At 45.5% G+C, this 20471-nt stretch overlaps 2 protein-coding genes across 6 annotated transcripts in view; one reads left to right on the plus strand and one right to left on the minus strand.

Moving 5' to 3' along the window:
- LOC129380914 (uncharacterized) overlaps positions 1 to 20471 on the plus strand; it is a 123135-nt gene that overhangs the window by 21184 nt on the left and 81480 nt on the right. The window contains exon 2 of one of the 4 annotated variants that reach the window (XR_008609115.1): positions 17547 to 17694. The exons of the other annotated variants lie outside the window; for them this stretch is intronic. The gene's annotated coding sequence lies outside the window, so the exon portion shown is untranslated. The remainder of the gene's footprint in view (positions 1 to 17546; positions 17695 to 20471) is intronic. 4 annotated transcript variants of the gene reach the window in all.
- The window catches only part of LOC126548309 (acyl-CoA desaturase-like), a 93024-nt gene that overhangs the window by 13027 nt on the left and 59526 nt on the right, over positions 1 to 20471 (minus strand). Inside the window, exons 2-3 of one of the 2 annotated variants that reach the window (XM_055063151.1) lie at positions 10624 to 10854; positions 8810 to 8940 (exon numbers count right to left, since the gene is read on the minus strand). In XM_055063151.1, the coding sequence (XP_054919126.1) occupies positions 8810 to 8940; positions 10624 to 10837 (345 nt within the window). In that variant the 5' untranslated portion in view covers positions 10838 to 10854. Of the gene's footprint in view, positions 1 to 8809; positions 8941 to 10623; positions 11193 to 20471 lie in introns of those variants that run through there. The other variant, XM_050196453.3, reaches the window with a different exon arrangement.

A 20471-nucleotide genomic window follows, 5' to 3' on the forward strand; every position in this document is an offset into this window, starting at 1 on the left:
TTTGTGAATTCGTAAGCGCCGTTGAACACCACTTGCCGCCCAGAGGACGTGTTCGAATAGGTCCTCTTCTGCAGCTACGCAGTACTGAGTCCGCTTTATCACATCTTCAGTGGCTTTCTTGATGACCAACGCTGGAATTCTACGGCAGGCATCCGTTATCCTTATCTTGAGCTCATCGCACGTCGCCGTCTGCATCATGTAAACACGGTCTTTCACATAACCCCAATGAAAGAAATCGAGTGTAGAGAGGTCCGGTGACTTAGCCAGCCAATATATAGGCCCAGGCCTTCCAATCGATTGCGCATGAAAAGTCGTATCCAGGCAGTTTCATGCTCGGCTGCTGCTGTGTGGTGTTGCCACATCTTGCTGATAGCACAGAAGCGGAAGATTTGACAGCGGGACTTGGCTGAGAAACTCATCCACCACTCCTTCAAGGCTTTCGTCCACGTAACGCTGTCCAGTCAATGTCTGATCGAAGAAGGTGGGACCGATTATAGCACCGGCGTAAATTCCGCGCCACACATTGAACGACCACTGGTACTGGTGCGAGTGCGCTTTACCCAGTGTGCATTGGAGTCACTCCAATAGTGTGCATTATGCAAATTTACGTGGGCATTTCTGCAAAAATTGCCTTCATCGGTGCACATGATGTTGCTCAAAAAATCCGGTAACTTATCGGCTTTTGTGAGGTCATGGCGTCGCATGAACGCCGTGGCCCACTCGTAAAACTGGATTAAGGTGGATTAAAGTTAATAAAGGTGAACTAAAGTGGATTAAAGTGTATTTAGGTCTATTACAATTGATTTAAGCGGATTAAGGTGGATTACACTGTATACAGCCGGATTAAGGCGGATTAAGGTTAGTACAAATTAGAGCAAGGCGGATTAGGGTGGATTGAAGAGAATTAAGGTTGGTGCAACTTACAGGAAGGTGGATTAAAGTGGAGTAAGGTGGACAAAGTTTGGTACAATTAGAGGAAGTTGGATAAAGGCGGAGTTTTAATTTAATGTGATAGCTTAGACAAGTCTTCATGCTTTCGCATTCAAATCACGTAAGGACACCTAAGTGATTGTCAATTTTTGTAGGAAACTCTATGCGAGAATGTGTTTCCCACAACCCAAAATTAGGACATTACACTGAAGCGTTCGCTCGTTCTGATGAAATCAGTCACGACACGTGTCCAGTGGTCCGGTAGCCCGAGCAACTTGACACACGCAGGGAAGACTACAGAAGGTGGCTGCTGATTCTACACCACTCCTCCTTCCACTCATTGTGACGGAGCACTTGGTGACAGCCGGGCCGTGTCGCTGAGGCCCCGAAGCGTGGTTCGTGGCGTGACCTGTCGCAATATCAGTCTGTCTTGTCTAATGTTGGCTTTGTGTGCAAGCCACAGTCACGAGGACCACTGCCCGTGACGCGCGAGTGACTGGCGCAGGCAATCTGAAAGTCAAACCTGTCAGCCGTCCTTGGACGTCGCGGGAAGGGGGCTAAGCGGACTAGAACGAGGGGGAACCACCGAAGAGTGTTGCCCATTTGAAGGAAGAATGCACCGGGCGGAGTTTGCGGCTACATGAAAACTGGAGAAGCAAAAATAAGACAGAAAAGTCGCCTGTGACGTCACTCTCAGATGTGAAATGAAATAACGATAACTACGGATGACGTACGCGCAGAAACTTCAGCACATGCCGGAAACCGCGATCGTGCAAGCTGTTTGGATGCAAGGGGGAAGGGGGAGGTCTAAATTTGATGATGAGTTCGATGTCCTCAACATGCACGCACACCCACGTTAGGTCGCGCGCTATCAACAAAAAAACCTGGAATGTACGTCGCATGCGTGTACAGGAATGTGAAGGAATTATTTGTTTGTGTTTTTGTTTCCGTGCATGCGTGCGGTGTGCAGATGTGGTGCGTGCGTTTGTGCTTGGAGAGCATTATTCCATATCGTTGCTTACTTCTTAGTGTAAGAGGCTTTTTACCATATGATAATGGCGGCAGCAATTTTCACAATAGCAACAGCGCGCGTGTAGTTTACCATTGTGGGAGATTGACATGAAATTAAAGTAGGCGACCGGAAGAAAGCGTTTCTTGCTAATTACTCGCATTCTGTTGCCGTGTTGGCACCGGAATGCACTTCTGTAACTTAAATGCAAGTAATTGCAATAAAATGGGCGACATAGAAAGTTTCATCGGGTCCTCCAGGGTATTTTGTCCTGACAAGAGGAGTCTTCTGGACAATATGTGAAGAAGGGGATTCCCCCACGAACAGGTCTCCCCAGAGTGACCGCGGATAGTACGCAAGGAAGTGTCACGCATTATTCTCACATTTCTGTGAGAGACAGGAATGATGGACATTTGGCGACATATTTGACGTTGATGGCGACGCTCAGGCAGAGAAATTGCCGGCCAGGTCTACCAGGCTAACTACGTCTGTAGCAACTTTTGCACCACCACCAGCCCCTGCACAAGCACCAGCACAAGCACCAGCACCAGTAGCACCACCACCACCATTGAGTATTTGCTAGCCGTGTACAGCAACAAAACATGGCGGCGCCTGAACGCACACAGAACACAGTCAGAGGGATGCAACTCAGCGCGCAGCGACCCTCGTACACAGTGACCCTTGGTAACTCATGTCACAAGATTGTCATCGGTCTTCACTTCCCGAGGAATCCCCATCAAGGTAAATTTTACAAAATACAGAAAATATTTCGGAACATAGAATTTTTAATTTATTAATCTTGTTTGGCGGCTGCATAGGACGAAGAATTCAAAAAAATTGAGAACGCAAGAAAGCAAGATCCAAATTGAGGAGGAGGAGGAGAAGTAGGAGGATGGTTTTAGCTGCACAAGAATCTAGCTTTGCGAAGGCACGTCTTCAAATTGGGAATGAGCCACATGTGCTTGTCTAAAATAAGTGTCGAGCCAGCCGTTCTCGGGAGTAACCGCATGACTATTCTTATCACAGGGCATATGCTCTGAACTATCTGTACGTATTAAAAGGAGCGTCGTAGCGTTTAACTAACATGCGATTTCAATGCTTGCAGTAACCCACTGAGGCGACGGGAAACACAGTATGTACGTGAGATCTATATTTTTTTCTATTCCCACCAGTCAGTTTCGAATAAGACAGTGCATTCGCATATAAGAGCCAGGAAGACGATTCTTCGCACCTAATTTACCACGCTCTGCAACATGCGTAGCGCCATAAATAACCGTGTGTATATACTTCGAGAGTGATCGTTTTCCTGCCTCTTCCCATCTGCCTGCGCAGAGTAGCAGGAGGCAAGAAGACGTCGACCGATACGCACCTGTGCACCTTCCCTGGCAACAAATTTCCCTCTTCTTTTCTGGTGAATTCGCAACCGAAAGAAAACGAGTGAGCAAGACGCTTGCGAGCAAATAGAAACGCTTCTCCACCTACATACATACGAAAGGAGCAGTAAAATGTGTGTGTAGAGGATAAGTTCGAGGAGACGACACGTTCAACCTCCAAGAGAGCTTGCTGTTACACCAGTTGGCACGCGCTTGAAGCACTGTCTCCGCCACCTTCGTTTCGTCAGCCCATGTTTTTTTTTTTTTTTCTTTCTTACGCGACCCTATGCGAAACCATGAAGTTGTTCACCTCGAGTTTTGCGCGTGGGAAACGCCGAACGACTGAGGATGCCAGAAGAGACGATTGTTTCGAAAAGTTTCAGGGCGTGTCTAATCTGTCACACCTGTCGGTGCCGCGAACGCGCCCCCCTTCATTTGTAACAGCGTGTCCGCAGAAGTGTCGCGATGTATCGTGCCACCTGCGTCACACAGTGTAGGGGTGGCAACAAGCACATGCAGAATGAACACGTGCGCTGTAGGTTGCACATCTATCATAGCATAACTAGTGCTTATCTCACTCGCGCTGCTGGGGGGCGTAATGATTGAGATTCGGTTGGCAAGCGGTGTCACCGCTTTCAGAAGACTCGAAGGTTCCCTCGCTCGAAGCATAGGCGGAAAGTTTTCATTTTTCCGGAGAGGGTGGGTGACCAGTTTTTTGAACACACACACACACACAAATATATATATATATATATATATATATATATATATATATATATATATATATATATATATATATATATATATATATATGTTCGTGTGTCCTCGAAGAATTGTTCACCCAAGGGACGGCCTTATATCAGAATTCACAAGACCTCATAGTAGCAGACAGTTCAATTTCCCAGCCTGAGTCCTCTCGCACCACCAAGAATCTGGCGTTTCTCGGTGGTGTAATCTTCCTTCGTGTAATTGTCGTATACTTCGCTATCACTAATACCGCTTCGCCTTTCCGGAAAAAGTGCAGCCTTTGTATCTCGCTCTTTATTTTTGTTTTTCTGTGAGTCCGTGTATAAGAGCTGCTGTGCATGACTGCCGTTGATTCTGATTTCGAGTGAATCCGGCTTAGCATCATTTCGGTTTCTGGGTGAATTAGAGAGGGTGCCCCAACTATCATGCACCAAGACTTAAAGAAAGAGCAGTTGCGTTACTGGACGAAAACCTAGTGCATATTGTTTCCAGTACAGTGAAGTAGATGCCAGTAATTTTTTCTTTAGTGAGATTTGATTCGACAATTGCAATTAATTATCTAATTCGAGAAGTACTGTACTCATTATAAGAGTGTCAATGAGGCATATGTAAGCACCCCCAGGTACCCACAAACGACATCTAACTGCGGTATTTTCAGTGACGTACTAATTCCGTGCAATTTTTTCCGACCGGCAAACAAACTTCATAGAATATGAAAAATACCACGTGACTGCGCTCCCACCCTAATCATAAAGCAGCGCCCTCAAATAAGCTGATTGAAAGAAACTGCACTGCCTCTCGTAAAATACGAAGAGACAGCGCATCACCTTGATAATGATACGCAAGCAGCACCAACAGCAGGTTTCGCGGCTTCGCAGCTATTCATTCCTCTCATTTCTGCGTCACACTTATTATCCGTCTTTCAAGGACGACTGATCACATTGATAACGAAAGCTCCTTGATAAACACGGCCGAAGCGCCGCTCTGACCACGCATGAAATGCGAAAAGCAATGTAGTAGGCATGTGGGATTGTTTAAAAATCCCGGCACTGCTCGCACCGCATCGAGAGGGTGCGCGCGCAGCTATATTTCGCGCCAGAATCTTGCTTCGGACCAAATTCAAATTAAAGTGATGGCTTCATTTTTCATGAGGATGTACACGTGCTGCAAAAACAGGTTCATGGCCAAAAATAAAATCGAAATAAACTGACCGGGGAGCGAACAACATGTACAGAAAAGACAAAACTGATGCATTCAAGAAAGTAAATATACCGCTTCTAAATGAGGCCATAAATGCTAGAACATCCACGCGTAGGCTAGGACTCGAAAGATGGAGTCCTCCTGCACTGTTTCTGGAAGCTGCCACTTTGTCTCGGGTTTTCATAATTTCTGATGACAGTCGATGCGTTTGGTCTACCGCCACAGTTCCTTGACTGACATATCTGTGCGGCGTTTCTCTTGTTGCCATTTGCACCTCCCAAAAGGCAAGGATCATTTTTACCTTCTGCTTTTTATAGAAAGACATGGCGACTGGGACGAAACAAAACGCACCTCTAAACATTTGCACTGGCATTGTCAATTCATTCTTGTGGTGATAGGCTTCGAGGGAATAAATAAATAAATAAATAAATAAATAAATAAATAAATAAATAAATATGAACCATCCGCGCACTCTGCCTACGCTAAGACAACGGCTATCACAGCTTGTTTCCAACTAACACCAAACGTGACCGGTCACTTCAGTTGAGGCGCGGCAGATAAGGCACTAACTCGATAACGATGTTTTTCTTTATTTCCTTTGCTTCGTTCAAGCTAACTCAGAAGGAGACTGTTCGAGGGCGCTGCTTTATGATGAGGGTGAGAGCGCAGTCACGTGGTATTCTCCATATTTCCAAGGCTTTATTTACTCCATATTTCCCAGGCTTTATTTATCAGCCGAAAAAATTAGTACGCAGTTAGTACGTCCCTTTGATCATTCGGATAGTACTTGTAGAGTTGATAATTAATTACAATTACCTAATTGTAATTGCATATTGTTTCCACCTTACTGGAAACAATATGCACTAGGTTTTCTTCGAGTAACACCTTGCTTTTTTTCTAAGTCTTGGAGCATGATAGTTAATTGGGACAGCCTGTATATATTTATGACCTCTGCATGCAAGTGACGATGTTTCCATCCCTAATAAATATTGTAAATTATTAGAAGTTTTTTTTCATGAGTCGTTAGCATTGCTTACTGGGAAGAGAAGCGATACTGAGACACATATCATTCACGTGAATTTCACACGCCGTTGGTAAAATACTCAGCCGAAGGGGTCACTGAAACTACAGGTCTTTTCAGGGTCAAAAAAGTACGCAAAGCAATTTGAAGCGAGGTGAACATACAGCAACATATTCATTATCTAGGCATAAGCTATCGATACCTTTAGAAATCATTATTAATTGGCTACTTCCTTCTCTTTAAATAATATAATAAACTTTAGAATAGTAAGCTGTTTGGCTAGTTGATTTGACATGATTTTGCAAAGGGAAGCGCTCTCCTTTGAAATAATAAACTTTGTTTTGCGTATATATTTAAATATATTTTGTATGTGCATGTTGTTTACAGCGGAAATTTAGAACAATGTTGAAGTGATAAAATACGGATCAGGAAGCCGCCGCTGGCACTTCTAATGCGCTTGTCCTCCTATTTTCAAGATTGGCAGAAATAAAGCGAAAGTATGAATTAAAAGCCATGCACATCCCCGCCAACAATGATGCAGTAAGCTTTTAGACACAATAAAGTTTTAAGTGTAAAGGGCGAGGCAAGTTAAAAGAAACCTCAAATGATGTGGGTTACAAAGCTCTGGTAATTACACGTTAAACAAGCCCCCCCCCCCCCGCCCCTTAGTTGGCGCCTATGGCTCGAAGTATTAGTTGCCGTGAAGCTGGCCTTCTTTGGCAAGTGAGTGCGTGCCTTGGTTTACCCTGCTGCATTTAGCCTCCCCCCCTTCACATTTGGATGAACATAATTGCTGATCAGAGGCTCTCTTCTTGTGTTTGAGGCATTTACCAACGTATGAGCGCTGAGAACGTACTTCGCAATGTGTCCGCGACTGTCAAAGAGTGCATGTCCCTGCCAAGCAAAAATCAAAATAAGTCAGTTGCTGTGGGTTCATGTACGCATTGCGGGGCAAGATATGTAACACAATAGTAAAAGAGACAGAAAGCATCGGTTTTTATATAACGCAGCACATTTGATCAAAAAAATGTAAAGTCAACACGTGTACGGCAGTAATAGCTGCCGCATCTCAACAAGAAAAGCCACGGAAAGGCAAGGCATTTGTTGCGTCACTGTAGCTAACCTCCCCTCCCCCCCGCCCTTTCCTCATTCACAAATGCAAACGTTGTGCCCCCGCTACCCCTGGAATCGACGAGCGAGCGACCCGACAATACTTATTATGTACTACGTCATTGCTCCATTGTGAGCGGTTTCAAAGAGTGGGCGAATGCGTGATTCTTCCAGTGCTGTTTGGAATTAAATAAAAAGTCATTGCAAATACAAAAGTTACTTGGAATCCAAGAGAGATTTCGCTTATCAAACAAACAAAAAGCAAGCAAAGGTTTTGTGTTTTGGCAGCAGTTAGATTAAAATTGAAGCCGCTGTAAACAGGTGCAGCATAGAGTCGGAGACGCTAAATTTATTTATTTATTTATTTGCTTATTTATTTATTTATTTATTTATTTATTTATTTATTTATTTATTTATTTATTTATTTATTTATATATTATACCTCAAAGGTCCCTGAGCAGGACATTACATGAGGGGTGGGCACACATTGAAAAAACGGCGTGTCAGGTTAGGTAATGTGACTTGAAAGATGGTCTTCGATGGCAGAAATTTCGCCGCGTGTTGGAAATTTTAGCATCGTGAGGGTTGTGGGAGAACGTGCATGGTGTAGGCGTCGGTCACCTGTATCGTGTGCGCAGGCATCTTCGAGGCAAGGAAATAAGCGTACGACAGGCAAATAGCAGATGCAAGAAATCGTAGATTGCAAGTGAGCAAACTGCGAGAAAAACATGCGCAGCCCCCGTGCTGTGACAATCGGTTTAAGCGAAGCTTTCTTTGGTGTCTGCGAGGAACGCTCTTGTTGATTAGCAACAGTTTACAAGTCTATAAGCCACACGTTGCAGGTGATCACGTTTTCACCGGCAATCGCTTAACTCCGCATAAACCTGTGGCGATCTACCACCCCAGACGCATCCTGCAGAAACCAGAGTATGCCCGCACACATTACACATCCAACCGAACTCGTCCTGCATGAAGTGCTTTTCGAAGTACCCGTTTGTATTCGTAAAGGTGAATTCGTCCAACGGTTTCGCGATGCCAACTTCACGATGTCAACTTCGTAAGTTGACGAAACGCGCACGGATTATGGAAGCTCTGAAACACTGATGTTCCACTTTGCGATGCAGCAGAACTCTTTTCAAAGAAAAGCGCCCGACTTTTTTTCCCGACGATACGTTATCAGCCATTTAATCAGCGTTATTCTCGCGATTGTGCATAATGCGCGAAATAAAATAGGAGCGGCGGTATATAGGCGACATCATGCCTCAGCTGCATGAAAGAAGAAAGCGTCTCAGCGGCAGCATTGTGAACTGAGAGTTCTCTTGCGAATGGAGAGGGCTCCGGCTTTTCTGTTGTGTGAGCACTCACCTTGAATTGCACGCTATAAAATGAAGGCATCGCGACAGCAAACTGGCGCCCTACCTGAGCCGCCACGCAGTTGAAGATCATGAGGAAAATTCTTAGCGGCATCTTCGCCTTGTACGCTCGGTGACACCAGAGCCTGTGGGCTCCGGCAGTGACACTGATGCCAGAGAAGATGAGGATGATGTTGCCTACGAGTAAAGCAAAGAAAAGAGAAAAGGCGGCAAAGAAGTTTGAAAAGCAAATTCAGTCATTGTTTAATTCTCTTTCGTCGCGTACGCCACACCAGTGGCTGCTTACCAATAATATGAATGATGCTTTCTTTGTGTGTACACTAATGCGCTCTGTGAGCACTATGCATCGAGCTGTGTCCGCGCCTTGCACGTGATCGGAATACCGACAGAGGTCTTGCAACGCACCAACCAGGAGCGGTGAAGTGCGTGCTTTGCGTTAAGGTGGATAAACGTATACACTATGCCTATGATATCTTGTGCTGATGATCCCATTTGATAAGCCATAATAATTCAAAAGCAGTGAGTGACGCAGTGAGACACACTCGTTGTCACTGCACTTTAGCTTCTCTGTAGAGGAGCAGGAAGGGAAGGTTTGTGGATCTTACGCAGCAGTTTTTCACAACTCCTGAGGAGAGTTACTCCACTTGCGCACAACCCCCGTCTTCTTCCGAGCCCGTGTGTGGGCACATGAGCCGTAAAAAGTTGCGTAAGCACAATATGTCTATTCAAGGAAGTGCAAGAGGCATATGCTATAACAGCGGTGTAAGGCATTTTATTCCCAATTTACTCCATGAAGTTCAAAAATCATGCGAACATGAGGAAAGGTGGCACATGCTTTTCATTATGACTTCTTTTCATCATTATCCGAGCCGTTATGCCTTTTTGCGAACAATTACCGCTTTTCTTGCGAGCGCCTTTCTCTTGCTTTTCGAAAGTTTGAGATTTCAGAACGCAAGCGCGGCTTGCGTACGTGTCAAACAACACAAAGCCTGCTTGCTTGGATTTTGCTGGAACAGAGCAGCAGGACAGAAGCACCTCGCGTTCCCTAATCTGAAACTCTGTATTAGCGCTGTCTCCGCAGTTATGTGTGTACAGATAAATGATACCCGATAAATATGCAGATATCAAGATATTGTGTATAGGTGGGAATTGCCCAACCATGCGAACCTTGCTTGCTGCTTAAGGGGCGCACAAGGGAACTTGGCACGTAAATCTAACCTTTATTGGGCTGAGTGATCCATCTGGCGATGAGCCAATGATGCTTTCTGAAACTTACCTCACAGTATGTCCACTTGTTGATGTCGCAGAAAACTCTAGGGTTTATTGAACGATATATGGATTTCGCATCAAGTATGGCGCAAGCGCGTATGAGTCCCGTTGCATTCTATTACATGGCTGCAGTTTTATGATTTTTTTTAATGTAGTACACGACGCATACAGGAAAAAATGGCATCATCAAGTTTTATTTAGGACACTGGTCATTACCACAATTATACGAGCTCTAGTCCTGTATTTACAGGGTGATGAATCTTTTGCTTTGCATTTTCTTGCTAGACGATCCGGTATGTTTAATTCAGTGTTAAAATGTACAGGTTTTCACGAATGCTAGAAAGAGTTCTTTTTCCTGGTGATAATCCAACGCTTGAGGAAATGGTACAGAGTTACTTTCGATAATAACCTACGAGGGCAAGAGCAAATTTTCCGCGAGCTTACAACAGTGAGACGAGAAAAAAAATATGGAGGAACAGGAGGAAAGAGGCGACTACCCTTTATTTTTTTCTTACTGCAGCAGAAACACTGTCAAATTTTCCTGGAAATTTGTTTTCTTCCAAAGTGCTTTCGGAAAGGATGGATGCTTACCAAATACATGCGTCTGCCACTTGCTGTAGTACATCTCGTAGATGCCATAAATACCAATGACGTGGATGAGTGATATTTTAAACACGTTCCACCAAACCATCTCAATTTTGTAGCTTTTTGGAGCCGCTTCTCGGTTCGGTTTGGCTACTACCGATGTTGTTTCGCTTGTAGCACTCGGACGCCTCTCCGTGATCGTTTCCGTTAAAGGAGCCATGGTGTGGTCTCGTTGAACTGAAAAAGAGACAAGTACTTTGACGCAATGTTGCACTCAAGTGCAATTTTTACAGCTGCGTGCATTAGCTCTCAGAATGCAAGTTCACACCGGCAGCCAACATTTCGAATGTGCACCTATACCTTTAGAAAAAAGCCGTGTGGCTCGGCTGAGATAACCGAACAAGAAAAAAAAAAGAAATCCGACATGATGAAGTAAATAAATAAGCTAAGAATTACTAAAAGATTTACAATTTTCACATCGTTTTTTTTAAGGGCACACGTCAGCGTAATGTCACTCCTGAAATCCCCAATAATGAGCGTAATTGCTGCGTTTCGATGACCAAATCAGTGCCATTCCAATATTGGGATCAGCGGGCAAATGTAGCGCTGCTATGTCAGCAGGCGTAATTTCTGACATTAGCAAAATTTAAATTGGCTGCACTGAGCTGCTTTATTTCATTAATATGACTCAATCTATTTGCATGTTTTCTTGTTTTTGTTTTAAATTTCCAGCAATGTCGCTGCCTGGACCAAGTGCACAACTGAGAAGATGATGTAGGACCGGCTACTAATAATAAAAGCTATGCGATAGTCAACGGAATTTGAGTGGCACGTATTCGTATTGTCCTTCGTAGCCGCGAAGCTTGCACCAAAACAGTTGTAAAAGAACCAGTTCTAATTTAAGCGGCGGAATTGCTTGCCAACTGAAGTTGTGAACCTTTTCTTGTTTTAAACAAAAGGCCAGCGGCGTCAAGTTTCTTGAAAAGACCTAAATTATTGACTAAGCATCGCGACTTTTCTAAGATTTCGTTTCCTACTCTATTTCATGGACAAAGGCAGAATGTTCACAATCTAAAAAACCCTCCCCCTTCTCCGCTTATTGCATGGGAGGTTGTACGATTAGCACAAGCCTTCGGGAAGATGAAAACCAGACCGAAAGACGTGACAGAGACAGGAAAGACTCCCACAAATCATTAAAATAATTTCTACTACTTTCGTTTGGTAACAAGGCAGGAAATGTAAATGAGTTCATTGTATGAACATAACTGAAGAGAAGGGGCAGTCAAGGGATCGGTAAGAAGACAGAAGCAGCAAATTAAATCCGGAGGTTTTATACGTCAAAACCACTGTCTGATTATGAGGCACGCCGTAGTGGGGACTACAAATTAATTTTGGTCACCTGAAGCTCTTTGAGGTGCACCTGAAGCTAATTACACGTGCATTCTTGCTTTTCGCCCCCATCGAAATGAGGTCGCCACGGGCGGGATCGTACACGTGACCTCCAGCACTGAGACACAACGCTACAGCCATTAAGCTTCGGTGGTGGGTCGCTACAGCAGATGTGTATTGATTTTCGTTACCGTGCAACAGCAAACGTTGAAAACTGGATACATCTTAGGGCATGAGGTGTTTGAAGAAACGCATCCAAATAGCGGTAATAAATTAAAGCACCAGTACGGAAAAGCTTCAGAGTAACAAACAGAATTATCTAGGCTGATGATCACAGCGGCACAGGGAACTATGAGCCGAGCTTTATTGGGTGGCTTGCTTTAATGAACGGGAACAGAGCTTTTCTACCCCACAATCTACTAAAGCCAGAGACACGTGAAGCGAAATACAATACAATACAATACAATACAATACAATACAATACAATACAATACAATACAATGAAATCTTTATTGTACATAAAGGAAAACAAAGTACAGATAGCAGGCCTACCAAAGCCAAAGAGGGCTTGACTGGCAGTGCCTGACAGTCAGGTCACAGAAAATTGTACAGGGTTAGTAGCGGAGTTAGCTATTAGCGGGTCGGAGCAAAATATTGAATAGTTATAGAAAATGTTACTTTAAACTTCGAAAATTCTAAGTAGTTTCTTAATCCCACGTCTTGTGTTTGCTGCTAACACAGGTATTGGCAATTTATTAAATATGGCTGGAACATAATATTACCGCGTTGTCCTGCCGTACTTTGTCGCAGTCTTGGGGATGACGTAGGGTTCCTTCAGTCTTAAGGAGCGGACAGGCGTATATCCTATCTTAAGATCATTATTCCAGAAGTGTTTAATTACAACACTTTCGACAATCAGGGAAGTGAAGTTTGGCAAGTTCAACAACCTAAAGACGTCTGCATCTTGCTTTGGACACAAATCGTGGCAGCATTGTGGACGTGCGGATGTTTGGCTGTAACACACCCGGATAATCAATGCAGAGTGACACGCCGCGAACTCATTACGCACCCAGGGTACCTTGAGGCACGGTCAAATGCCGTTCGAACGACCTTGACCAGCTGTGAGCTTTTTCGAAGAAACATGTCGCCGAGTTCGCTTCACTGCCACTCAACCTTGGAACCCAGCGGATCATCACGGGTTTGATGGGGCGTCCGTTTGGCTGTACGTGAGAGCCGTGCGCAAAAGAATCGTTGGCGGGGTCTCCACAGCGTTACGCATTACATGCGCCCAATTGAGAAAAAGCTTGCTGTGCCCTAATGGCTGATGTTTTCTATTTCTCGTTATTTCTATTTCTCTCCCCTCGACACTCGAAGTTGTGCCACTGTCTCGCTCCTTCACTCGCACAGACAAACTTTCGTACTTCGAACGCATATTTTAACGCGAATGTCGTGCTCATAGATGGCGTGGCGCAAATATATATATTCGCAATGAGCAGACAAGCATTGCGTACAACTACGTGCGCAAGCGAGGTATCATGGCCATCGATGCATAAAAACTTCCTCAAGCTGCGAGCACCCAAGCAGATATAGCGAGCATTCGAGATTCTACTACTGAGTACCGTAAGAATTCCCAACACACATGCGTACAATGACAGGAAAAATGAGCTGAACAAACGATACTCAATACTTCGCTTGGCTGAACGCTCTTCTCACCACTTACAGAAACAGCGTACCGTAACGCCGCCATGATTGCAAAAGTGCTGCATTAATTAAGCGCCGAGCTACAGGTGGAACCATTGGTCGCAAGAAGAAAAATAATTTATTAAATATCACCTCCTCCTCCCCCGCTTACTTTTAGCGCAAAAAAAGAAATCAACAGCGCATATTCATGAAAACTGAGCAGAGATTTCAAGGGACAACAAAGGGATAAAATATTTCAGCTTCTCTAGTAAATTACCCTTATACAATGACAAGGAAGCCCCATCTCGCCGTGATGGAAAACTTGGTGAGCCAGAAAGAAGGAAGGAAGGAAGGAAGGATGGAAGGAAGGAAGGATGGAAGGAAGGAAGGAAGGAAGGAAGGAAGGAAGGAAGGTAAAAAGCAGAGAGGCTAACCAGATTAAGTGTCCGGTTGGCTACTCTGCACAGGGGGTCGGAGTATAAGGGCAGAATAGATAAGAAAACAAGAGAAAAAAAAAGGAAAGAATCAATTCGCACATTCTATAGTTTTTCAGTGAGTCCCGTTTCCTTTTAAAAGCACACTAGCGCTTTTAAAGCAGTTCGTACCGACGTCGGCTGGGACCAGGGTCCAAGAGAGAGAGAGAGAAAGAGACACAAAAGGGTAGAAAAGACAGGGAGGTTAGCCAGTGTAAATACCGGCTGGCTACTCTGTGCTGGGGAAAGGGGTAAAGGGAATAAAAGGAGAAGGAAGAGAAAAAAAACAAGAAAAATGCACACAGTAACGCGATGTTACGCGCAACAATAGTCAAAGGCGGTCGCGCAATTCACATGTCCTTAAGAACTTGAGCAAAGCCCTTAAGGCCTTGAGTGCCGAAACCCGTCTGGACCAGTGTCCTAGAACTTTCTCTTCTGTGAAGGGGCGATTGTCCAGTATTTCGCGCGTGGTCACGAGCACTTTTCTTGGCACATTGTAACGTGGGCAGTCACAGAGGAGGTGCGCGATCGTCTCTTCGCAGCCGCAGGTGTCGCAAGCAGGGCTGTCGGTCATTCCAATGTGGAAGGAATAGGAGTTCGTGAATGCCACGCCGAGCCATAGGCGGCACAGAAGTGTTGCTTCTGCTCGTGGCAACCCTGGTGGAAGACGAAGTTGCAAACTTGGATCCAATCTGTGAAGACGTGTGTTCATGAATTCACTGGTGTTCCACAGAGTTAGCGTAAGCTCGCGTGTGAGCGAGCGAAGACTTGTGGCTGCATCTGTTCTTGACAGCGGTATGGGTATAATCTGGGCACCATCATGGACCGACCGGGCAGCGTCATCCGCACTGTCATTTCCCGAAATTCCGCTGTGACCCGGTATCCACTGGTAGATGATGTTGTGCCCCTTGTCGATTGCGTAATGGAGACCAGGGTCCAAGACAAGGGTCCAAGAATTCGGCCTTCCGTAAGGGGACGGTTGTCAATCCTGTCGAGCGTGGTGCTGAGTGAGGACTTTGTCCATTGACACGACTACAATCACACAAAAGGTGCGCTATCGTCTGTTTGCACCACGAATTTCACAATCTTAACTTATGGCTATTCCGATGAGATAAGAGTACGCATTGGTAAAAGCTACTCCAAGCCACAGGCGACAGATGACAGTTACATCCCGTCGTGGTAAGCCATGCGGAAGGCGGAGCTTCACATCAGGATCCCGGGAACAAAGACGCTGATATTTAACGACTGCCGAATTCTATTGGGCCAACGTCAGCTCGCGAGCAAGCGCACGGAGCTTTCCCGCTGCGTCTGTTCTTGACAGCAGGATAGGGACGCAATCGGCGCTCGTATGTGAAGATCGAGTGGCTGTGTCTGCTATCTCGTTTCGAAGGATGCCACAATGACTAGGCAACCACTGAAATACGATGACATGTCCTATCTCAACTGCCCGATGGTAAATTTCCCGTATGTCCGCGACAAGTCGCTCGTGGGGCCCCCGGCGTAATGCAGAGAGCAAACTCAGGAGGGCGGCCTCGGAATTGCAGATGATGGGCCATTTCTGGGGCGTTTACTGATCGATCAACTTAATTGCTGCACGCAGAGTTGCAAGTTTGACAGCTGTCGTTGATGGCATGTGCGATATCCCGAATTTTCTCATTGTAGATTTTGCTGAGACAAATGCTGCAGCGGCTGAACTGGAGTGCATGACCGACCCATAGGCGTAAACATGTAAGCGATCACTGCGAACCTCATCTAACAGCAATAATGCAGCCTGCTTCAATGCCACTGACGGCATTTGTGCTTTTTTGATGCCTGGAATGGTAAGGCACACTCTAGGTGAATGCAGCATCCAGTGAATCCAGTGGCAACGAAGGCCGTGCTGCTGGGACGTAATTCGATGGCAGCGATGCTTCATGAGTATATAGTCACGATACGGCTGAAACTCGCATGCAGCCTAGTTGTTGGCAGGCAAGCAAGACGGTGAAAGGGTGTCCTGGCAACATGTCGAATGTGCACTCTTCGGGCGTCGACTGCAATATATGTTGCTACAAGGTGGTCAGGTGCTATGGTGATTGCGGCTGCTGTGGATGCACACTTAGGGAGGCCGAGGCACGTCCGTAGAACCGTGGGCTTGTATACTCTGGAGTGCGCGAAGGTTTGTTTTACTGGTGCTTCCAAGCGCTGGCAGGCTGTATCTGATAGGAAGCCCATAAGCCCATATGTAATGCATGGTACAACTGTAGCATCTATTTCACGGATGCACCCCAAGACATTTAGCACCACATAAAAGAAAGATCCTATAGCCTACAGACCAATGTCTGTAGGCTATAGGATCTTTCTTTTATCCTTGAATACGCTAATGTCATTTAGTTCCCGTCCACAAATATCTATTAGAAAGAAAAGCTGTTAGGTTTATATTTAACTAATGCCGTTTATCTGATTCCCCCTCAGAATTAATTGGCAAAGCTGGAATCATCACCTTACGCAACCGCGCTAAATTCTCGCGCTAGAAAATTATGTTTAACTTTTTCATAACCAGATAAACATTGATAGTTCCAAGCACATAGAGAGAGAGAGAGAGAGATGCAAATGAGAGAAAGGCAGTTTCCAGGCACTTACTTAATCATAAAACTAGGCGCTCACGCAACAAATATTCCCAAACTCTACAGTAATACGGTTTCAGGACTGACTGTTTTAAGTACAAATTTTTTCCACTGCTTTCCAACTTTGCGCAGTTGTCGCTATGTGCTGCTTAGCAAGTGTCAACAACTTAATCTTGCACGAACTGCGCTGTACTGGAATTCTTGTCAACCACGTCGCTAGACTCTCATCTGCAACGCTGGTACTCTGCGTGTGACTGTGTGATGTGCTGTTTATTCCCTTCTCTTTCTTTCTTCCTTTACCTCCCTTTTTCTTTTTTTGTCTCCTCTGCAAGCGAATGGTTGAGGTGTTCATTTTAGGAGACGATTGCTAACCCGCCTTTCTTACTTTTTGTGATGTTTACATATGTTTGCATGATTGATAATAAAAATAATTTCCACGGGTGATTAGGAAATTAAATATTCCTATCTTGAATTCTTATCTATTCTTAAATTGAATATTGCTACTAATATGTAGGACTAGTTGTAATAATTAAGATAATTTCCTGTAATTACTCGAAAGTCACTTACGTGTTTCGTAGATAATAACTGTAACCATGTGATTGTCGCGTGTACTTTTGTATACCCTGCTAAAAGCCCCATTGGGATTGGCAGTATGCATGAAAAAAATAAAATGAATAAATTACACGAATGTGGCCAATACGCAGTCGCGGGCAATTTTACATGTAATCAAGGCCAATCGGTGAGTGGTTCGCCGCCTATTTGTTCTTTCTTTTTTTTCTCGCAGGCAGCCACGCAGAATCTAACATACTCTACGAAGCTTCCCACTTCTCAGCAGTGACGCAGTCTGTCTCGGTTGCCAGCGGGTGGTAACGCGGAGGATCACACTATTTTCTCGCTCAGTCGATCCGTGCTAACCGTCATTGAACACAAAGGTCATTTTTTTTTATGTGCTCTGTTTTTTCTCTCTCTTTCTTTTTCGGCAAAGATTGAGAACTGAACAGATGACGGTTCAAACGAAAGCATTCATTAGGGATCGTCTTGGAGACCATCCAGAGAATATCGATTACTAAAAGATTACTTGATTTCCTTTTTTCCTGAGCTGGAAATTGCCATGTAAGTACATGCAAAGCCGGGCTGAGTCTCAAGGAAATGTTCGTGAGCCAACAGGAAGGCGGCACACTAGCACAGGATCAATGAGTCCGGCAGTGTTTCACGCTAACCTTGTTAACGTGCGCAACTCATGCACAATGTTGGGGCAAGATTTGCAACACCAGGGTGATAAATATGTGCCCCGCAACTGAGCAGCAGAGCCCCGGAAGCTTGCACGCTCTCTAACAAACGCATAGGGAAATAGCAGCCCCCGTCAGTTTATTCTGGCTTCGTGGCGGGGCAGACAAGGGCAAGTCCAAAGCGATGCGCGAGTTTGCGTCCTCATTTCGGCGAAGTAAAGCTGGGAAGTGGCTGTGACCATGGGGTCACAACTCCGTAAGGCTCAAGGTCAGGCTGTGCAGACCGTGGCGACTACACGTGGGTGTGTGACCCTGAACCTTCATGTGAATATCTTTGTAAAGGGGAACAATTGTACATGCGTGAAGAAGGAATGCTAACAAAAGCATTATTTCTCCATGTGCGTTATTCCTGTGATTGAAGTCATGCCTAGCCGGAAATCCATGTCTGAGCAATGTTTTCCAAAGGCACTATGGGCCCTCTTTTCAATACCCTTTATTTATTAAGAAGAAAAAAAAAAAAACTAGGTGGCGGCATACGCGCTCTGACTGGCTGCTGATTGCTTCATATTAATTTCTGCAATAAAGTTACATGTGGGAAGTTGGCTCAAATTGAAGCTTAGTAACCAAATGTTGCAGTCAGTTGCGTTATGGCGTGATTACTGCACGACTCTGCGCGAAAGATCACGTAAGCAGTGAACGCGCGTGCCCCGGCAACATGAATTCGTAATGAAACGTTAACCCCGCACGCTATGCCACTTTGTCGACGATCGAGAAATCGCGCAGGAGAGGATAGGATCAGCAGAAGGAGCCATTATTTTAGACGTTTTGTCTACCTGCGTGCTAGGGAAGTCTTGCAGCTCTATACTTTACTCTAAAGGGCTAACGCTTCAGCCTCTATGCTTATATTTCGTTCTACCGAAGCACGTCATTTTTAGTGCTTCTCCAATGAACTATTCAGAAGCATTTTTTTTTTCACGTAATGGTTCTGCTGAAAACCGCAAGGAGGATAGAAGTAATTAACAAAGGCAAAATGAGACACACAGCGCAATCGTAGCAATTGATACAAAGGAAACCCACACGGGTTTCCCGAAAGAAATACCGACCAGGACGAAAAATTCGTCCTGGTCCGGGACTCGAACCAGGGTTAGCTCAGACGGCCTGGTTAACTCAGATCATAGAGCGGCTGCCCCAGAAAGGCGGTGGTGCTGCGTTCACGGACGATTATGATACTCCCTAAAGCGATATATTTTCGCGATATATTGGCTGGCGCGGACAATCTGTCTCGTGCGGCACGTTGCAAACGAAGCGAAGTGTGGCGCGAGTGCCTCGCTAATCTGGAGATCGCGAGAGGCTGTGCGCCGGTGACGCGTGGACGCGATTCGCAGCAGCAGCCGCAGATAGTCCTCCCAGACTACGCGCTCTACTATGGCGCCATCTCGTAGCCATCGTCGCCGCACTACGATTTTATTCTCACGCTTTCGCCATACCCTCCTCATTCGCTTTCCGCCTCGTGGTTCCGCTGCACCCTTCTCCTCCACTTTCCTCCTCCTGTCTTTCATCCCCCGCTGGCTCCGCGTTCGCTCGTCCATAATTCGCTGTGCTCGTTCGCTCGGTTACGCCGACGCTCGCCGCAGAAACGGGAATGTGGGAATGTTCAGCGTTTTTACCGCTATTTTCTGGCGTTGCGTCTTTCAGCGTCGTCGCAAGAACGCCGCCAGAGAGAGCGTCCAGCCAGACGAGCGGCACACGGACCAGCACTGATTGATCTGCGCCATCGAACCGCTTCCGGTGATAGCGGCGAGATCTGGTATCTTTTTACGCCGACTGACGCCGGGTGACGAAACGCCAGAAAAGGCCGGGAAAACGCTGAATGTGGGGCGTCAAGGAGCTGCACTCTATAATCCCTTCCCTCAACGTTGCGTTTGTGCCACGCAAACTGCTTTCGATTGCCGGAAGCGGTCGCGATGAACTGAATATATCCGATCTTTAGTTGTTGTGAAGAAGTTATTTTAATGAGTATAGGTCATTAAATTATGCGTGTTTTATATACTGAATTATTCGCCTTATCTTGGATCGGCATACCCGATTCCGACTGCATCCCCCCCCCCTTTTTTTTTACCGTAGCTCGAAGGAAGTTGGGAGGGGGGGGGGGTCTCTTACTTCGTTATGTATTCTTATAAAAATGTCGTTTCCACAATCATCTCTATGTTTTTCTTGCCTTGAAGAAATGACTATATTGAAAACAAATCAATCCACCTCTTAAACTGCAAATATGCTTCCATTTATTAACAAACCTCCACTCGCTGTCCACCACTCGCCGTGGTTGTTCAGTGGCTATGGTGTTGGGCTGCTGAGCACGAGGTCGCGGGATCGAATCCCGGCCACGGCGGCCGTATTTCGATGGGGGCGAGATGCGAAAACACCCGTGCACTTAGATTTAGGTGCACGTTAAAGAAACCCCAGGTGGTCAAAATTTTCGG

Source organism: Dermacentor andersoni, chromosome 1 (genome assembly GCF_023375885.2).
Source record: "Dermacentor andersoni chromosome 1, qqDerAnde1_hic_scaffold, whole genome shotgun sequence".
Taxonomy (NCBI): domain Eukaryota; kingdom Metazoa; phylum Arthropoda; class Arachnida; order Ixodida; family Ixodidae; genus Dermacentor; species Dermacentor andersoni.